At 40.0% G+C, this 20,529-nt stretch overlaps 1 protein-coding gene across 2 annotated transcripts; it reads right to left on the bottom strand.

Moving 5' to 3' along the window:
• Positions 1 to 6,275: 6,275 nt before the first annotated feature.
• zgc:92664 (uncharacterized protein LOC436695 homolog) lies at positions 6,276 to 19,531 on the bottom strand. 2 transcript variants are annotated; one of them, XM_038732576.1, is made up of 5 exons: positions 19,185 to 19,531; positions 18,300 to 18,394; positions 17,283 to 17,509; positions 12,672 to 12,779; positions 6,276 to 6,893 (listed from the first exon to the last, which is right to left on the bottom strand). In XM_038732576.1, exons 1-5 carry the CDS (start codon positions 19,203 to 19,205, stop codon positions 6,829 to 6,831), a joined length of 516 nt encoding a protein of 171 aa, XP_038588504.1. In that variant the 5' UTR covers positions 19,206 to 19,531; the 3' UTR covers positions 6,276 to 6,828. The 2 variants fall into 2 exon arrangements, with proteins under 2 accessions (XP_038588504.1, XP_038588503.1); XM_038732575.1 differs by having other exon boundaries at positions 6,277 to 6,893; positions 17,283 to 17,527; positions 19,185 to 19,530.
• Between the last annotated feature and the right edge of the window lie 998 nt (positions 19,532 to 20,529).

Genomic DNA, 20,529 nt, shown 5'->3' on the forward strand with positions numbered 1-20,529 from the left:
CTCCCCTTTTAAAGCAATGTATTATGCATGTATGATACATTTACATTAAGAGAGCATGTTCTATGTAAATTTAACAGATTAGTAATTAATAAGTACCTAAATTAACATGGGAAAATTAGTTTAAATAAAGCATGAGATCCTGTTGTGTCTTTGGCTGTTAAACTGATGTGTTTCCCCAAGAGTGTGTGCAGTTTTAGGCAGTAAATCTGATCAGTGTGTCCAGGGTGCGCTCTAGCAGCACATCATGTTTTGCAGATATGTGCTGAATCACTCCAAATCATTATGTGCTGCCACCGTGAGCCCTTGGATTCCCAACAACACCCTGGACCAACTCCCAGTCAGACTTCACGTGTGGTGCACTTGTGACTGCAGGAACTCCTGTTACTACTAGCTTCTTAAAGGTCCAAGGTCATACATGTCCTCTGCATGTATGGATTTTCTGCTCTGTGTGTGCAGCTTCATCAGTTCAGTTGAAGCCTGTGTATGGAACAGCCAGACTTTCTATGACAACTTTGGTTAATTTTGGTTTACAGTTTTTTTAATTTTGGTTTAGATTTTTAATGTATTCTACTCAGCAAAATCAATTGGCACAAATAATGATTCATTTTTTACAATACTGATGATTTAGTGGATGTGAGCCTGTGTGCACAGCACTGTCACATCACCACCTGTTCAGATACAGGAGGTTTTCTAATGAATGTCATTATCATAAAACACCATAACATGAGGTCAATTACTACACTAGTGCCAAGAAAATGAAATTTGTCACTTGTTTTAAGAAAATTAGGTTGAATGAGATAATTGACTGAATTTGTGCTGCCATTTCTTGTAAAAAAAAAAAAAAGTGAGATTAAAAACAAAAGGAAAAATATTTTTTTCCTTCATTAATAACCCATCCAGTGTAATACCAGTCGAATCTGAGACATATATGACAGGTTTCTGAGAGGTGTAATTAGTGACTAGAGTAAAAAAAGTGTTCAGCAGTTACTGTTCTCCTTCTGTGTATTCCTACCTCCACAACAGCAGGGAGACATTTCCTCTTCATTAACAACATAAGGAACAGCTGAGACCTGTGTTTGACACCCCCATAAACCAATAACACTGTTAAAACTGGGGGTATTGGTGAAAAAGAAAGAATTTTTAGAACATGAAATGCATCCAGCTGTTGATGCATGTTTCTTGTGAATCATAATGGAGCCTGGAGTCGGTAGAAAAGAAAATGTGGTCTGGATCTTTGTGAATAAATTGTACGCATGGATTGATAAACTGAGAGCACAGTTCAGGGGAGATTTTTAATTAAAACAATTTTTAATTTGTAAAATTTAAATTTTTTAATATTTTAAATATTCAGTATTTAATTGTCACGCCTGCTGGAAGCACAGCTATCAGCTGCTGTCAGAAATAATTAAAATACTAATATCCCATATGATGTACTAAATAAACACATAACTATCTCAAAAGTGTCAGAATACCTCTCACAGCCTGAACCTTATCCTCTGCTAGAAATGATGCATTCACTTGCACAGTGTAGTGTAACCTCTGCTCTGATTGGCTCGTTATCACTTTATCACCACCCCACCTCTTTTATCCTGATGGTCAGAGCTCCACATAGCAAAGGACATTAGTAAATGTGATAATCTAACAATATTAATATGGTTACTAAAATAATACATTCAGTATTGTTAAGTATCGTATTATTTGGTGCAGATGCAAACGTAAGTAGCTGTCCTGGCCATGACTAAACACACACTCACCCCAAGTGTCTGCAGTTACTGAAGGAGTGTTAGCAGAGCATGTTCATTACATTTTGTATTACGTTTTCTATTTTTTTTAGCAGGTGGATTTATCAAAGCCATCCTGTGAGACACCGACTGCCACACTGTCACCGCGAGTGGAGATTCTTTAGATGCCAAAAGAGGAAATCTGTTCCCTTCAGTCATCACCGGAGGTTTTATAAATGCACCCAAAGTTACACTTTAAATTCATCCACTCAAATGTGGCTAGTAACAATTCTACAGCAAAAATAAATGCATATAAAACAACTAAACATTTTAGATTAGTGGAGCCAATGACTGACACTGTGTTGAAATGGAAAGCTGCATCTTTCATTGGTTCAAACATGGTGGAGACTTGCACATTTATGTATCACATGCATGATCACACATACATTATAAACATGATACTGTAGAATTTACTTCATTTGATTTCATTTACAAATTTAATTTCTTCACTGTTGACCTAAACCTTAACCTACCCTTAATCTAAATCATTTAAAACACCCAAAGCTCAATCAAACCAATCGTCTCAGTGGCTATTTTGTTATTTATCAAATACAAATTCATACTATTTTTATAAATACAGCTGTGAACAGAAATGTCTGATGGGAGCCTACCTCTGTATTTTTATTCAACAACACTGTGTGTGTGTGTGTGTGTGTGTGTGTGTGTGTGTGTGTGTGTGTGTGTGTTTTGAGGCTAGCAGTCAGTGTGTCAGGCTGCAGCAGCACATCATTACTGGTAGTTCTCTCTGCATTGCCAGTATGATATGTGCTGCTCCTGTCAGACTCTCAATCCTCTTCAACACCGTCTTCCTCCAGCAAATAAGAAAACGTATTGTACCTTATGTTTACATATCTGTACAGTGTTATTTATTAAATATTAACGTATTGCTCTTTGAAGAATTAGATAGATGTCTGTTTCACTATTAATAAACGCCCAATATTTGAAAAACAAAATGTCTGATCCTTTCATGTTTTATATGCGTCTACATACTGAACTAATAAAGGTACATGAGACAGAGCCGGTTGTGGCCGAAGCCGCTGTCATTTCCAGTTTCACTTGAGGGTTATTTCTGGAACTGGACTGTGGAAATGACTTCACTTCATTTTTAAATTAGGAGAGAATATGATGGTGTTTGGTGTCCAGCAGCTGAATGTAGTTTGATAAGTAAGAAAATGAAGCAAACATGAACAAGATTATTAAATAGCATGGTTATCTTTTACACAGTAATCCACTGCGCACCTTTAAAGGGCAGCACTGCTATTTTTGCACCATACATTCTTGCATAAGAGTATTTTAGATTATTCTGTGGGATTTTCTTACCTTCCACATGGCCACTGGTTTCTCTTCACTTCAGTACACATCAGACTTGAAATGTGCCAGCAGAATGTGTGCTCATATCAATATTCTCATTTCAACATACTGAGGTTCACAAATGTTACCTCTAAATGAACAGCACAAGTGTATAACAAAAAGATTTATTGGTCCTTCCTGCTACACGCACAGAACTTAGACTTAAATGTGTTTTTAAAATATGGTAATATATAAATTAAAACAAAAGGCTATATACAGTTATTTATGGACAAAGGCTATATAGCCTACATAGGCATATATACACCCAGAACATTCTGCAGTGCATTATTTGAATTTATGTCTTGGGCATAGGTGTCATTTACCCTGGGGACATGTCCCCTCCACATTTTGAAATGGCTGATTTTGTCCCCATCATTTTTTGAAAGCATTTGTTAAAAATGTTCTGTTTGCACCAAGAAATGTTAACTAACAAATGAAAATGCTTTGAGAAAGGTTTATTAATAAGCTACATAAAAAAAACAAGCAGTTGATTACTGCATTATATTCTGTTATATTTTTGTATTTATGAATTGTCACCTGGCAGCTGAATTTTTTGTTTCCTTTTATGTAAATAAAGACATTTACACCATAAATTGGAGCAGAAAATGAAATGAAATAAATGATTAATGCTCAAAATCTTCTGGGGAAGGATCCCCAGACCCCCCGCTCATATATTTCAGCATCAAATAGGCTATTTCTTCGAATAGTTTTCAAAATCTTCTTGTCTTGTTGTCAAGCACTGTCTCGTGACCCAAGTGTATCATCGCACCCCTGATCTGGGCCCTTATGTCCCCACCACTTTTCAACACAACCTTGGTCTTGGGAGAATCGAAACAGCGAAAACAAGATAATATGGGGGAAACGGCGTCCATCTTGACTATGTATATGCACCAAGCATCACTGATGCACAAGAAACACAGTCCACCTCCTCTCATCATCTGAGTCTTGTGCAGACAGCTCGGAACACATACCACCCGCCGAGTGTTTGATCCGGGATGTTGATGGGGCAGATCAACAACTACTTTGAGGTCAACATGATCAGTTGTCATTAGGCTCAACATTTACATTTACTTATTTGGCAGATGCTTTTATCCAAAGTGACCTACATTTGAGCCGTGTGCTCGAAGATATTTTTTAACTTTGTTATTAATATTAATAAATCTGAGAGATAGTGTGATAATGTTGGGATTTTCCCACATCCAGCTTTCAATGCAATGCAGGTCTGACGCAGATACAGTCAAGTCTAACTGTACTTATGAATTTCACAACAATAAAAGCAGACATGATGAATTAGCACATTTCTTGTGTCTCCATGTTGACTTTCATATTGTACCAACATGAATAAAATGGTGAAAGGTGAAAATTCATGTTAGAAAATATAGAACATAACATGCTTTGAAAAAATATATATACATGATGCTGTTTCATGTCAGACAGCTAACGATACAGTACAATATTGACAGAAGACAAGCCCAAATCACTTATCACATTTTAACTTCCATAACTAAGTTTATATGCACATTTGGTATAAATATAGATTATTGCTATGGGGCCTGGGAAATATAGTAGGCTAAGTGCAGAATCTAGATGTGGTAGTATTGTTGACTCCTGGAAGTCACTAACATCATTTGTTCATTTACCTTTCATTCTAAGGTCTCTGCCTTTTTGAAAGAGGAACAAAGGAGGAACAACAAGTTAAGCTGTGAACTTGTTTTTTTAAAGGAGCGATATGTAGTTTTCAGCGGCCACTAGTAGTGCGGTTTTAAGACGCGTGCTCACTTGAACTCATGAGCGAGCATAATCTGTAACACAACCGCTTTCATACAAACATCCCGCAGTAAACGTGGAAACACCGGCATGCTGGCTGTGGCTTTTCTCCAGACATGTTCAGCCTCTGTTACTTCAACGCTCCCGTCTCAGAGGCAGATCAACAAGGCTCCGTACCGTTCATACAGTGCAGAGAGCAGCTTATTGACACAATACTCCTGGAAAAAAGGCAATGTGACAGCAGCTATAGACAAGACAGGGAGACAGCTTCACACAACACTCTGTAAACTCCGTCGAGCTCAGCTGCTGCTTTTCACATAAGTTACAGCGACTGAGACGGTGGAGAAGCTGTGTACCTGAGTATCGGTAAAACGTCAATCAATCTAAATTGAATTTTATGAAGCAAACAGCGGTAGATCCGTGCTAAAGTAGCTGGCTGCTCCTGTCTTGCATCAAGGCTGGTATAAACAACCCACTCCATATTTGCTGTGTACCGTTACCATACTTTCTTGCAGGCTAAATCAACACTTTGACACAATACTGGTGGTACACAGGATAGTATTGTGGATCACGTTAGCTGGTGAAGTAATGTGGAAAGACATAACGTTACATATTATACATTGCACCGGATAACATTAGCAACTGCTCAGCATTAGCCGGCGAGCTAACATGAACCTCCGTAACGCCAGCCTTTCTGATGTTCACGGTTGCCCCCCCCAACATCTGATTCTGGTTTGGCCTGACAGGCTTCAGCACATAAACTTTTATTGTTGTTTTGTATCCTTACATGGATTTTGTGTTGGAGTCTGTGTTGTTCTGGGAGCTGGTTGTTTTATGGTTTTAGTGGACTGCGTTTCGTTAGCTGCAGTGTTTTCGCTGTAGTTGGAGAGTGTGTACAGTTCACATTGAAAGCAGAACAGTGGCTGTTCCAAGTAACAGTAAAAATAGGCATGTGCTTCATTTCTAAGAGAGGCTACAACCCATTGACAAAAAGGCAGTGAAAATTATTTTTTAATAAGTGATTTTAATACTTAAAAACTACAAATTTAACACTGAAAACAGATTTAACACTGAAAAACTACAAATAGCCCCTTTAATTATTACGACTTACATACTTTAAAATAAGTTGCTTCCACCCTACTTATCAATTCACATGTGTTTCTGCCATTTTGATATCTTAGTTTTATAAAACTGTCATCAAGAAAAATCAATTTTTCTCAAGAAATTCTGTTATCTCAAGATACCAAGACTTAAACATTTTTTATATACATATATACACGCATACTATATACATATATACACACACATATATGGAGAGAGAGAGAGAGAGAGAGAGAGAGAGAGAGAGAGAGAGAGAGAGAGAGAGAGAGAGAGAGAGAGAGAGAGGGGGGGGGGGGGGGGGGGGGGGATTTAGACAATTCACATTAAAAATAACTGTACCCATTCCTGCTTACATTTTCAGTCCAAAATATGCTTTCTGATCCCTGTCTTTTTGAAAAATGGGGGCATCTGGATGGGGAGTATTTCATCTTGTCCATGCAGCTGACTTTCTCTGCTGTACTGTTTGTTTTCTGGTTTCTCACACAGGATCTTCACTGCATTTAATCTTCCTTTCAAATGTGAGGATTTTCGGGCCATTCCTACAAAGCATAAGTCACAGAGGAAGAGAAGAAATGGTCTACAATAAAAATGTCAAATGAAAACTTGAAGTGATCCAAACACATTTGTGATAGTACCAGCTGGTCTCACGGATAAGGGATGCGTTGGATTGGAGAGGAGTCTTGCATGATACACCACAATATGCAGTGCTAGTATATTACTCTAAAGTGGGTAGTCAGCATCATCTGGCTCAAACCACTTTATTACAACGTTGGTATTATTTTCATAGTTTTGTCCATCATTTCTATGAAGTCCACAGGAAGTTGAAAGGTCAACGGGAAAGCAGAGCAAGGTCACTGGGATTCATAATGAGGCTTGAGTCCAGGTTCAGGTTATCTATGGAGACACAAAAGCAATAAATGAAAAGTCTGGAGTTATTTTAAATGTTTATTATTGCCAACAAAAAGAACAATGTGTTAATCCGTCAAACTTCCCTGTCCTGCCTGTGGCTCAGCCCCAAGCTCACTGGCATACATCTTTTACACAGTTCACAAATATACAGTTTAATGTTTTAAAAGGACTCCGTAAGAGGGTTAAACAGCTGACCACTGTCCTGTAACAAATATTACTCTAAAAAGAGGAAATAGTGCATTTGTTGGGGACAATTGTCAGTGGCGGATGAATCCATGTTCTCTAGTGTTTGGGGCAGCAGAACTGTGTGTGGGATTGAGACAAAATTCTCTACAGCACATGTGTCAAACTCAAGGTCCGCGGGCTGAATCCGGCCCGCCACGTCATTTCATGTGGCCTGCGAAAGCTTTAAAAATCTATGCTGCCATAAACTACATCTCCCACAATGCATGTCGATTTTGTGACCCGAGAAGTGACGGCATCCTGCCACTAGATTGCCTACAGACAAAACAGCTGTTGTTTGTTATTATAAAAATAGAAATTACAAAGACAAACATTATGGGTGAAAGAATGGATTGGCACATGTGGATAGCAGGGATTGTCTGAGCTACAGAGAGAGCTGGAGGGGATGAAAAGTAGCTGCCTGCTCTCATTGGTTGGATGTGGATGTCGAGTCGGCCGACTCTTCCAGATATTTGGCATGCTAGATATCTGGCAGACATCGGCGACGTGTCAGAAATGTGTCGGGGAGCTGTTTTTGATGCGTCGCTGAGTAGATCACACACACAATGACTGGCAACCGCAGATCAACCGCTGATTTTCTCTCGATCACAGCCCAACGGTCGCCGAGCAGCAAATCAGGCTAAAAATCGTGTAGTGTGAACTAGGCTTATGCTCCAGTAGCCTATACGTCTGCATTTTTCCAGGTAATCAAACTATCTCTCATTAGTTGGATGTGATTAGCTGCAAGGCTGTGTGCAGCTGGACTATTTGTTTTATCAAATGCCACATCTGTCCCTCATGTTATTAGCAGCTCACAGTTATTTGTTTTACCAGGGTTCTGCACCTCTGGACTGCGAAAAAGTGAAAAGCTACTGTAAAAGCTTATGTTTGATGATATTTGTCTTTGTTATCTACTTGAAATCTTTGATCTTTGATTGATGGAGTAATGAGGGTTTTTAAATCTGATAAATTCATTTATTTATGTTATAATAACACAGAGAAATTTTCTTACTTTTTTTCTAACTAAGGCTATATGTTTACATCTGATAAATGTCCTTAACTTGAATACATAATAACATAAAGAGTGAGTTTAAACAGTTATTTAACAATATGTTAAGGAGTAGTTACGTTTATACAGTCTTACAGTTGCAACTTACGGTGGCCCGTAGGTTTCAGGCCTAATACAAAAGCCACAACACGAACACAAATCCCACAACACAAATACAAACGCCACAAGTAATCCACTGTTACTAAGCGTCTCTTTCGTTGTCAACTTCCGTTGTGGCTCACTTCTTTTTTTTCACTGACTTTTTGTATTTGTGTTGTAGCTTTTTGTAATCGTGTTGTGGCTTTTGTGTTCGTGTTGTGGCTTTTGTGTTCGTGTTGTGGCTTTTGTATTAGGCCTGAAACCTACAGGCCACCATAGCAACTGGCCCTTTGAGGGTAACCGTAATGCTTATGTGGCCCTTGGTGAAAATGAGTTTGACACCCCTGCTCTACAGTGTGTATTTTCATGGTGCACCAGTGTGGCTCACTGATGTGTTTTCCTTGAACATGTAGAGTCACTGGTCTATCAGGCCCTCCAGGATTTCGAGATAACGCAATCACAACTATTAATGCAAATTCAACAAATCCCTGTGAATTCAACTTTTGTCTGTGAAGCTTGATGGTTACACTGCTTTGATTTAGGGCTGTAGGGCTGTGTGATATGGTAAAAAATTCATATCCCGATATAGATCATTTTTTGTAAATTCAATGAAATATGGCATTTCCAACTGTAACTCTGGATATTTCTCTGCATTATAAAAGGTGAGGTATGCGATTCTGGAGAAATCCAACACCATGACAAATACCATGATAGAGTGAACAGCAACACAGCAAGTAATGTAACTAATGTTAGCTAGGTTGTGGGTTAGCAAACCGGTGCTACTTGCTGCTGCAAAGCTAACATGAGAGGACGAGACGGTCCCAGAGCAGCACAGCAGCTCCAGACAGCGACATTCACAGCTCTCGAACATTACAACAGCATGTCCCGGCGAACTATAAAGTAAGCTGTATGTCCGTGGGCAAGTCATTTAACGTTACCTGACTGACACACACATACTGGCTCGCCCTGCTGGATAGTGGTGTGTGGCTCTCTTCTACGCAACACCGGCCCAAGTTGGATATTAGTTTTATGTTGGACATTTGGTGGATGTCGAATTCCAACGTAAAACTAACTTCACCGCGGTGCAAAGCACCGTTCCCTCACCAAAATGTTACGGTAAAGTGTGGAATTTGCAACACAGCGATATAAACAATAGAGCATAATTGCAAACGATGGAGGTTTTTTCTATTGTCAAACGATAGATATGGTCGTATCGCACATCCCTAGCTGGGCAACAAAACAATAATGATAATTATGGCTATATATTTTTCCCTGATAACAATACAGTGTTTCCTCTTGGATTTTTTTCAGCAGCGAGGGCAGGACAAACAGCACCCCCCCCCCGGAAAAATAGTCACACTTCACAAAACAAGTAAACTTCAGTGTTTCAGTAAACACTTTCCTAATGGGTTTATGGTCTCAGTCGCTAGTTTCAAGTCTTCTTCAACACAACATGATCTTCATTTATTAAATTATGGTCCTCTTTAAAGGAAAATGCACCAGAAAGCAGGGGATGCTTTAGGGCTGGGTTACCTTGTGATTGACAAGTCGCTACCATGGCGACCAGTCAATCAGGATAGAGGCGACCTGTATCCGCTGCTCTGTGTAAAGTTTTTTATTAAATGGCTGTCAGCGGGAGAGAGCACGTCATGTTTGAGTCTGTTAGTATGTTTTGTTTTAAAAGTAAATTGTTTTGTTAACCTTTTATTTTTTAATAAGTTTAACTGTGATTACATTTTAGTTTAGTTTTTTTTATATTTAATAAACAATTAAACATGTTAACAATATACTATAACTTAGTAACTAAGTCTTTGGTTTTGTTGTAACACTAATAAATAACTTTTGGAGGGAGAGACAATAAAAATTGTCTTGGGGTCAGTAAGTGTCAAACCCACTGGCCCAGTGGGGCCAGTTGCAAAAAAGTTTAACATTGAGCCCTGTCTGTACTTGTAGAGCACCTTTCTAGTCTTCCAAACACTCAAGCACTTTTACACTATGTCACATTCATCCATTCACACATTCATACAGTGACGGCAGAGGCTAAGGTGCCAACTGCCCATCATAAACAGAAATTAACATACATCACAAACACTCACATACAGTCCCCTCCAACAGTACTGGAACGGTAAGGCAAATTCCTTTGTTTTTGTTGTTCACTGAAGACATTTGGGTTTAAGATCAAAAGATGAGTATGAGACAAGAGGTCAGAATTTCAAGTTTCATTTCCTGGTATTCACATCTAGATGTGTTGAACAACTTTCTTAGGTGCGCAAAAGTAATGGAACAAATAATCTTAAAGTAAATAACATTTAATATTTGGTGGCCTAACCCTCTCTTGCAATAACTGCCTCAAGCCTGCGACCCATCGACATCACCAAACTGTTGCATTCTTCATTTGTGATGCTATTCCAGGCTTTTACCGCAGCTTCTTTCACTTCTCGTTTGTTTCGGGGTGTTTCTCCCCTCAGTCTCCTCTTAAGGAGGTGACATGCAGCTCTGTTGGGTTCAGGTCAGCTGATTGACTTGGCCAGTCTAAAACCTTCCACTTTTTCCTCTGATGAAGTCCTTTGTTTTGTTGGCAGTGTGCTTTGGCTCATTGTCCTGCTGCAGGATAAACTTCCTCTCCATTAGTTTCAATGCATTTCTCTGTAAACTGGCAGACAAAATGTTTCTGTCCACTTCTGAATTCATTCTGCTGCGACCATCATCAGTTCCATCATCAATAAATATTAATGAGCCTGTTCCAGAAGCAGCCATGACATGACCTCCAGCATGCTTCACAGATGAGCTTGTTTGCTTCAGATCACTGTGGAGTGGCCTCTATATTTCTGCTCTCTGAGTCTTCTTCCAACAGTGGATTGTGATACCTTCACCCTGCACTGTGGAGGTTGTTGCTGATGTCACTTCCTGATGTTTTGGCGGTTTTCTTCACAGCTCTCACCATATTTCTGTCATCAGCTACTGTTGTTTACCTTGGCCGACCTGTTGGACGTCTCTTGCTCAGTACACCAGTAGTTTCTTTCTTTTTCAGGACATTCCACATTGTTGTGCTTGCTATCCCCAGTGTTTGTCCAATGGCTCTGCTCGATTTTCCTTCTTTTCTCAGCTTGACAGTGGCTGACGCTGATTTGAGTGCGCTGTTTAAACAGCTGCGGCCTAGCTTTGAAGCTAAAAGTGCAGCCTGTGGGTATTTCCTGCAGAGCGCGGTATTGGTCCGTAAGTGGGTGCCCCAGGGTTTTGAGTGTGAGGGAGATCCAGACGTACCAAATAGTGGTACGAAATAAGTATAAAAATGAAGTGCTGAAGGGTTCTCATGACCAGACTGGACATCTGGGAGTTAGTAAAACATACTGTCACATTTTGCGTTACTTCTTTTGGCTTCATCTTAAGCGTGATGTTGCAGCTTACATTAAGAGATGCCATCCATGTCAAGTAAGTAAGTAAATCAAGCTATTAAGCCTGCCCCACTTTGTCCAATCCCGGCAGTCGACAACCGATTTGAACATTTAATCATCGATTGTGTTGGGCCTTTGCCTAAGTCGAAATCTGGATCTGAGTATTTGTTGACTGTGATGTTCCAGATCACGCGTTATCTTGCCCACTGTCCATTATGTACCATTACAGCCAAATCTGTAGTTAAGGACTTAACTCAGCTTACTGACATATTTGGAAAACCAAAGATCATTCAGAGTGAACACGGGTCAGATTTCATCACATTTGTTGTCACAAGTTCGTAAGCAACTAAACATCAAGCACAACAAGGCATCTGCTTATCATGCACAAAGCCAAGACGCTTTAGAACGGTTTCACCCAACTGTCTTTGTTGAAAGAAAGTCTTTGTTGCAAGCATATTGCACAGAAATGGACAGGGACTGGGAGGAAGGTTTACCATGGTAGCTTTTGGCTGTTAGGGAAGTGTGTCAAGAGAGTACTGGTTTCAGTCCTAATGATCTAGTCTTAGGTCACAAGGTACGAGGTCCTTTGGCAGTGCTTCGGGATGAGTGGATTGCAGATGAACCCCCTCCGAACTTTTTAGATTATGTAAATGGTTTCCAACATATGCGCCGCTACAAAAATTTCACACGGCCGAGAAAAAACGCCCGTTAATGATTTCAGTGCTTAGCTAACTTCCTCTACTCATTCTTCTTATTCTGAAAGTCCGTTGCTCACTGGCTCTGAATACACACACACACACACACACACACACACACACACGTTGTCCTTGCTTTTAGCGGTTTGTCTATCTATTATCTTCCTGTAAACTGCTCCACTGTTCTTGGAACTGTGTGTCAATACAATAAGAGACAAATTCCTCATATACACATACTTGGCCAGAGAAGCTGATTCTAAAATCAGCCCCCTTGCATGTTTCGGTAGTTGTTCATGAACTTTACCTTGATCAAAGTTGTTGAGCTTTTTGGAGTTAGATCCTTCACCCAGTCCCTCGATGTCCACAAGATCACTGTTAACATCTGAGTCATTCAGAGCACTGAGGGTCACATCTAGACAGACACACACATACACAAAGATGAAAATGTGTAATATTGTTTGAAATGTTAATCAAAAACACAAACTTAGCTAAAATGAGCAATGAACAAAGATATAAAATAATATCAAGCAGAGAGACTTGATGGCTTTAAAACAGAAAAACATACTGCTTTGATGTTTGGTTGTAGACAACATAACATTATATTATATATAACATAAAATACAGCAGGGAAGAGGCTGAAAGACATGCCTCTGATGACTGATTCTCTGTCTATTCTGTGCCATGAAAGCACCAAAAGATGTGATTAATAGAAAGGTGTGAAAAATGAAAACAATAAGGGTGGAAATGAATGATATACTATAAGACAGTCTTTCTCAACCAGGGTGCCGTATGGCTTCATCAGGGGTGCCATCAAAAAAAATATAATAAATCACAATAATATTTTATTAAAAATTCCATAGTAACGCAACTTATCATGAAAATGCAGATCATCAGCCGTCTCATACATCCATCAAAATGTCTCACATCCCCCTTTTACCGTGTGTGACCTGCACATGCGCACATAGTTGTAGACATTTTTTAAACTTTTATTTCATGTTGAAAAACGATGAGGGAACGGGTCTACACCAGAGGGCCGTTTTGGCCTGCAGTTAATAGTTACCTTGACCAGCGGTAGCGGTAAAATAACAAGCTTTTTTTATGTAATAGGCTGTAGCAAGCAGGAGAATCCCTGTGTCCCCGTATCTCTCTCAGTTTCTCGTTAATAAGTCGGTGTTAAGAACTTCCACGCAACTGGCCACATTTTTTAGCGTTTGTGTGTGTCTCAGGGCCTCTTCAGACGGGGGCAACGCTCTGTCTGAGTACTCTCTTGAAACTGCGGTGTCTCCTCATGTGAACAGATGAGCGCTCCGTGAGTAACCGCCAGGTGCATCAAGTGTTGACCATAAAGAAAACCACAATTAATCATCAGGTTTTCAATCAGGAGCAAAAATCAGCCTTTAAACTCTAAAGAAATAACAATTTGATACTTATTGTGGTAATTACTGATATCGAAAGATATGAAACTTTTAATCGTGATAACATTGGCCATATCGCCCAGCCATACCTGTGCCCATAAAATTTTCAGTTAGTGCTACAGTGCTCCTAGGAAAATATGTTAGTCTGGAGCCCTGGTATGTGGTATAACAATGTCAAACCAAGCAATGGTTCAGAGCAAACTTAAAAAACACCTGACAACAAATCATCCATCACTAGTCACAAGGGTGCAGAGTTTTTGTTTCATTTGAAAAGTCAACACAATCGACAAGAGCAAGTGATTATGAATTGTCCAAACGTGTCAGAGAAAGTACTGGAGACGAGCTATCTAGTGGCCGAGATAATAGCTAAGGCTAAGAAGCCACACACGATTGCAGAGACCGTTAAGGCTCGTACGGAATACACGACTTTCAGCATTGGCCGTTTGCCGTGCTGTTCACACTACACAACTTACAGTCTTGTGACAGGAACCATGAAGTCGTTGTGGCGTTCACACTACGTGACTAAATCGGTGACAGGGGGCCACACACTACGCAAGCTGACAACAACTCTGTCCCTTGACGGCTGTGGCCTGTACTACGAAGGGAGTTCAACCTACTCAGAGTTAACTTGGGGTTATCAGGCAAACTCAGGGTTGAGAAACTCTGACTCCCTACACTAGAGAGAAACGGTACTACGAAGGTGGATAAGATGTTGGTTAGTTGAGTCCGTGTTAACCCCGTGTTAACTTAATTGGAATTGTTGCGCGTTCGCATAAAAGGGGCGTGTTCGGCTGTGCAGACAGAGTTATTTCTTAACGGCGCATGCTTCGTATTTCTCCAGAGGAATGCACGTTGGTAGTGTCAGGAAATTATGAATGTAAAGATAAGTTAACGGCTAAATCTAATATCGTGGCAGGCGACAAAGCCAGGGAGGCTTGTTGGCATCGCATTGAGTAAATTTGTAGTGTTCTTACTGTAGTTTAAATCTCTATGTAGACCTATTTTATGGGCTCTTCTTTTATGTGTAATATGATTAAGATGTAAAGGTACAACTGCACAGAAGGTCCATTGTGATAGAAAAAAGGAGACAGCGGAGAGGGGTGATAATCCGAGAGAAATGTTCATTTCCAAGATTACTCTACAAGTAAAAAACTTGAATATTCTCTGACATTATAGAGAAGCTTCACTTTGCAAGGCTGCAACATCACACACACGTCTGTCGTGTAGGCTATTATGCATGCATTGGAAAGTTATATTAGGCTATATTAAACTTTGCAATCAGATTTAGCAGTGAGGAAATACTTGTGAGTTTAGCCCACAATCACTATCAAGCACTGTAGAGACTTTGCTCTGGATTTCCATTTTTTATGACATTAATTTCAGGGAAATTCTGATTTTTCTTTTTTTTTTTTAAATTTCACACTTTCATCTAGGATTTTTTGTCTCGGTTATTTTTGGACACGTAAAATAGTCAATCTAAATATGTGAAAACACTCAGGAGAATTAATTATAGTCTACAGATGGGCTACATCTAAGAAACTATCCCGTTAATTGATTAAGATTCCTCTCTAAAATCACAGAGGCTGCAGGGCTCGATGTCTGAACGTAATGCTGTTGTGTTCAGAACTTCATTGCAGCCGCAGTGGAACAAATCAGGATGGAATCTAAATATATTTTATGAAGTGGTGTATATTAATATCCTACTTCTCCTCATTAACACTGAGAACAGATGTGCTGTGTAGTCCACGTGCAGGGTAACCTCGAGTTAACCATGAACAAAACCTGCTCGGGGCAGTTTAGAGATGCAGCGTAAATTGCCATGGCAACAGACCTCGGTTAGCACCTATCCACCTTTCGTAGTACGGGTTAACCGGGAAGTTACACCCAACGTCACGAAGTTACACCTGAGGTTACCTGGATAAGTCAGTTACCCCGCTTCGTAGTACAGGCCACTGGTCTCCAAACTGTGAAACAGGAAATGACGTGATTTACCCATGATCACAGCCAGATGGTCGCCGAGCTTACCGACTGGCAAATCGGGCTTAAAATTGTGTAGTGAGAAGTGAGAAGACACTAACACCTGTCGCCCTGTGTCCTGCTGTCTCTCTCCCACTCGCTCAGAGACACTTCGTTCTGTTTGACTGTCTCTCCGCTCTAGGATGCTTCATTCCCTCTAAAGCGGATGTGAGCTGCACTTTATCAGAGATGCTGAAGTGAACATTTGTGTGGAATTGTGGTGATATTTCTGTCTGATCACAAGTGTTTTCAGTTTCGGTTTTCTTCCTCTGATGAGGAGCAGTGCGCTCGACTCATCGAGTAGGCTACAAGTCCAACGGTTTTTAAAAAATGGGCCAACAATGGGTCCATAAAGCATAGGCCTATACTGACATTGGGCTGGCCCAATCACATCTCTTACAGCACCCACTCCCTCCCCCTCTGCTGGAGCTGTTTCTTGTGTTGTGGGCCAAAAATAATAATAATTCGTTAAATGTGTGAAAATAACCGATATATAGATATAAGAAAAAGAAAATAATAAGCTACTGATTACTGCATTACATTCTATTATATTTTTATATTCTGAATTGTCACCTGCCACCTACATTTTGTCCTTCCCTTTATAAAAAATAAAGACATTTCCACCATAAATTGGTGCAGAAAATGTCTCCAGAATTCAGGAAATTAAGTGTTTAATGCTCAAAATCATCTGGGGGAGGACCCACAGACCCCGCTATTGAATATTTCATCAATAAATAATTCTTAACTGAATTCAGATTAATTAAGCTAATTTATCATTGAGGTGAAAAGGTGCCATATGCACATTTAAAATGACTTTAGGTTGATCTACAGGAGAAATATAACTGACAGCCTTACTGCATTATATTACACTATATTCTTCTTATTTTAGAATTGTCACCTCAGACATTTCCTCAATAAATTGGTGCAAAGAAATTCACCAGAATGTAGAAAATTAAGTGTTTAAAGCCCAAATTTTTCAGGGGGAGGACCCCCAGACCCCCTCGATTTAATACCAGTGTTAATTATTATCAATAGTAATTCATAATAAATGTAGGCTATATATATATAATTTGCTTTATAGACGTACTTTGTGTAGGCGGCAATGGGGTTTGGGGGGTTAAAACATGAAAGATTTCTGTGCTGGGCTAAGCCCCCAATATTTCAAGAGCCTGGAAACGCAGTATGTTGTCCCTGATGGAGATCAATCACGGATTGAAACACTGAGAGTAAAACAAGGAGTGTGTGCATTCTACAATTGATATTTGCTTCCAGCACCTGTTGAAGAGGTTCTTGGATGTGCAAAGCTTCTCAATAATTTAAATGTACAATAAAAGTCAAAACAGGGTGGGAAATTCATATTAAACGTGATATTTTGTCTGGGTTAATTATAGAACGCAAAAGAATATATTAACAACACCTTTTGTTAGAGATGTGTATGTCATGTTGTAACGTGCTGCTGGACCTCTTCAGTTTTCCTGACTCACCTGCAGTCTTCTGTTTCTTCAGGGGGGGCTGGGTGGAGGTGGAACCCTGTATTCCTGATGCCACGACAACCTGGGCTGTGGGCACAGAGATGACGGTTGGAGTGCCTGGTGTTACCATGGCAACAGTAGCAGTGGCTTTCTTGACGACCTTCTTAGACCCGTCGGAGGAAGCGGGCACAGTTCCATCTTCATACAGCTTCCTCTTCACTGTGCTCTTTGTCGGACCACTGGGGGGAACATGGGAACTGCAATGATTTTAGTCATCAGTACTAAAATCATCAATCAACCAGGTTAACAGGAGCATCACATGTGTAAGGATCATGTGAAGTCAGAGTGAATCACTTCTAGCCTTAGTGCTAAAATAGCCTACATCTACATCTGTACTGCATACACAGACATGATACTGATACCATGCTTCTACCATGCAAATCCTGAAAGGGCCTGTTTTCACTGTCAGCTGATGGCAACTGCAATAGCATGTGGCTGATCCCTGTAAATTATGTGGAAATAAAATAAAACCAATAAAGTCTCTGGGCTCCACTGAGCTATTTTCTTGATTGACAGAAAGGCCTCATTAGCCAGTTGTATCCCAGAAAGGGCTAAAAAAAAAAAATCTTTAAAAAGAAGTCTCAACAGGACTTCACCAGAAATACACTTCACTGGTTGGGAGTACTCATAAGTAGCAGCATTGGCTTCAGTTTTTGATTGATTGATGTAATGTTATTGTTTCTTTATTTTGTACTATGAAGGTTTAACACTGTACCTTTTTGAGTATGATGATAAAGAAGCGAAATAAATTGATTCCATATCTTCCAGATATAATGCAGAACATTAGCAGTGTTATAAAGTGTTAAGTACAACATGAGGATTTTTAAAACATCTGTATCATCAATAATCTGACAGATCAGTGAACAGATATATGCCTTGTAACCTTTTCCACTCCTGAATGTATTTGCCATGATAACTGTGAATTCCTCCATATCCTGGTGATGCTGCTGTAAACTAAAAGTTACTTACCCTGCAGGACTGGAGTCTACCACTGGGTGAAGCTGCATGGTGAGCTCTCCCAGTTTGGTGAAGGCAGCACCAGCTGCAGAGAAGATCTCACCTACCTGTGGGAGACACTAGCATTACAAAACACAGCAAAATGTTTTGAGATTGAACTCGCCCCTGGACTCTGCAACGGTGTCTGGTGCCAGACAATCCAGCCATATGTGACAGTTGATCATGGTTTTTCCACCAGATGTTGAACCTGGCTGAAGAGATTTGCTCGCATTTGGCCACAAGGGCATTAGTGGGGTCCAACACTGATGTTCAGTGGTGAGGTCTGGCTCACAGTCTGTGTTCCACTCAGAGACTGTACATAAAAAGGTCCCACTTCAACCAAAAAGAGTTGAGATGAGGTCACAGTCAGGTGTGCATGCACCTGGCTTTGTGCATGAAGGAACTGTTATGTTCAAACAGGAAAGGACCAAATCTGAAAGCACTCTGTCATCTAATATTGTATGCTGGAGAAATATGAAATTTTGATTTTCCTTCAATAGAATGGAGGAGCCAGGTGCCCACATACTTTTGTGTATATAGTCAGAGACGTTTTATAGATTATAGTGAATGAATGAATGACGCTTTAAACTTGCAAAACCGCTGTAACTGATCTTAGAACAAACTCAGAGTTAAGTCATGACCAATTCCAATATATCAGAGCTGTTCGGCAGAATATTTAATCTTAGAAGCGTAAGGTAAATCCACCAGGACGTACGTTAACATTACGTCGCTCCCGCGAGCAGCAGCGGGAAACACAGAGGGGCTCGTGCGTTTGTGTACAATAGGGTAATGTAACTGTTCAGATTGGGCTAAGTTAATTCTGCGACAACAAACTCTCACGTTTGTAAATGGACTTACTTTAGTGGAAGCTGAGGTCATGTTGCTGATCTCTGTAGTACCACAGACTGTGTATATATTCTGTAACGTTAAGTGGTTCTTGATGACACCTTTAGGAACCCGGAGCAGCTGCTAAGATGCTAACTGTGTAGCTAAGTAGCGTTTGGTGCTCCTCCTCATGTAGCAGAGCAGCTAGAAACCTGCTATTCCACCGCTTGTGTCGTTGGTCGTTACCTGGAAAAAACAACACTTAAACAGGCCACTGCATAGTTCTATTAATGTTTAATCTGTGGTAAATTACATTGCCGCCGGTGACAGACAGGTCACGCAATGAATGCAACAAGAAGGCTGCTGCTCCCTTCAAGGTCTCCTGGTAATTTCCACCATCAGTAATTCAATTCATTGTGCCCCGTTGTTTGAGAGTTTAACGTCCGTATTACAATAGAATGCGGTGTGTGTGTGTGTGTGTGTGTAAAATTATACCCATTATACAGAAATACAGAAGGTAAAACATTTTTTCACTTATATGAAAAACATACAATAAGAAAAATGAAATATGAAAAATGAAACCTACTGACAGGAAATTATGTTGTAACATTACACAAATAAACATTAAGCATAAGGATAGGCCTACTGCAAGAAGCTGTTTGTATTCAGAAATTATTGAAGCCATTCAAGTTTCCATCCCATCTGTGCAATAAAAATCTGAGGCTGCACATATTCTACTATCTTATAGCTATACCAGCTTGGGGATTTCCCTTTGACTATACCATCACAGAATAAAACATTGACATGAATATTAGGCTCCATTATGTTACATGATGACATGAAGCACAACACATGCAGTTAGACAGAAAACGCTGTCGTTCCACCCCGAGCAGCTAAGGTGTTCCTTGTCAGAAATTCTCCAAGTGTGTGGAACTCTACTGACTAGATAAACAGTAGTCTTCCAAAAGATGTGTCACCTGTTTGCACTGTACTGTATGTAGGCTGATTTTAGATCAATAAACCTGCTAGGGGACTCATGAAAATCAAACAAAATGTGCCTGTCAGCATCATCAGAAAGAAGAGAAGATTTTGCCTCCCCTGGGCAACAGACCTTTGTGAGACCTGTTTTTTTTTTGTATCTTTACATACAACAACAAACTTGCATTTTATAAACCCTTACCGCTCTCAAGGCACCACACAGAGAAAAGTAAGAGCAACTACACAAAGAAAGAATTGTAGGCTATCACTTTCCATTTTGTTGTCTGTGAGGGCTAATGGGAATTGGTATTTCCGAAAGTCCTGAATGCAGCATAGTGGCTTGTCATGCCGCGTTCAAGTTTAAACCGTAATAATCGTTAGCCGAGTGGGAAAAACAGTT

Source organism: Micropterus salmoides, unplaced genomic scaffold (genome assembly GCF_014851395.1).
Source record: "Micropterus salmoides isolate LMB-PRFRI ecotype aquatic unplaced genomic scaffold, ASM1485139v1 Ms_hic_scaffold_2, whole genome shotgun sequence".
Taxonomy (NCBI): Eukaryota; Metazoa; Chordata; class Actinopteri; order Centrarchiformes; family Centrarchidae; genus Micropterus; species Micropterus salmoides.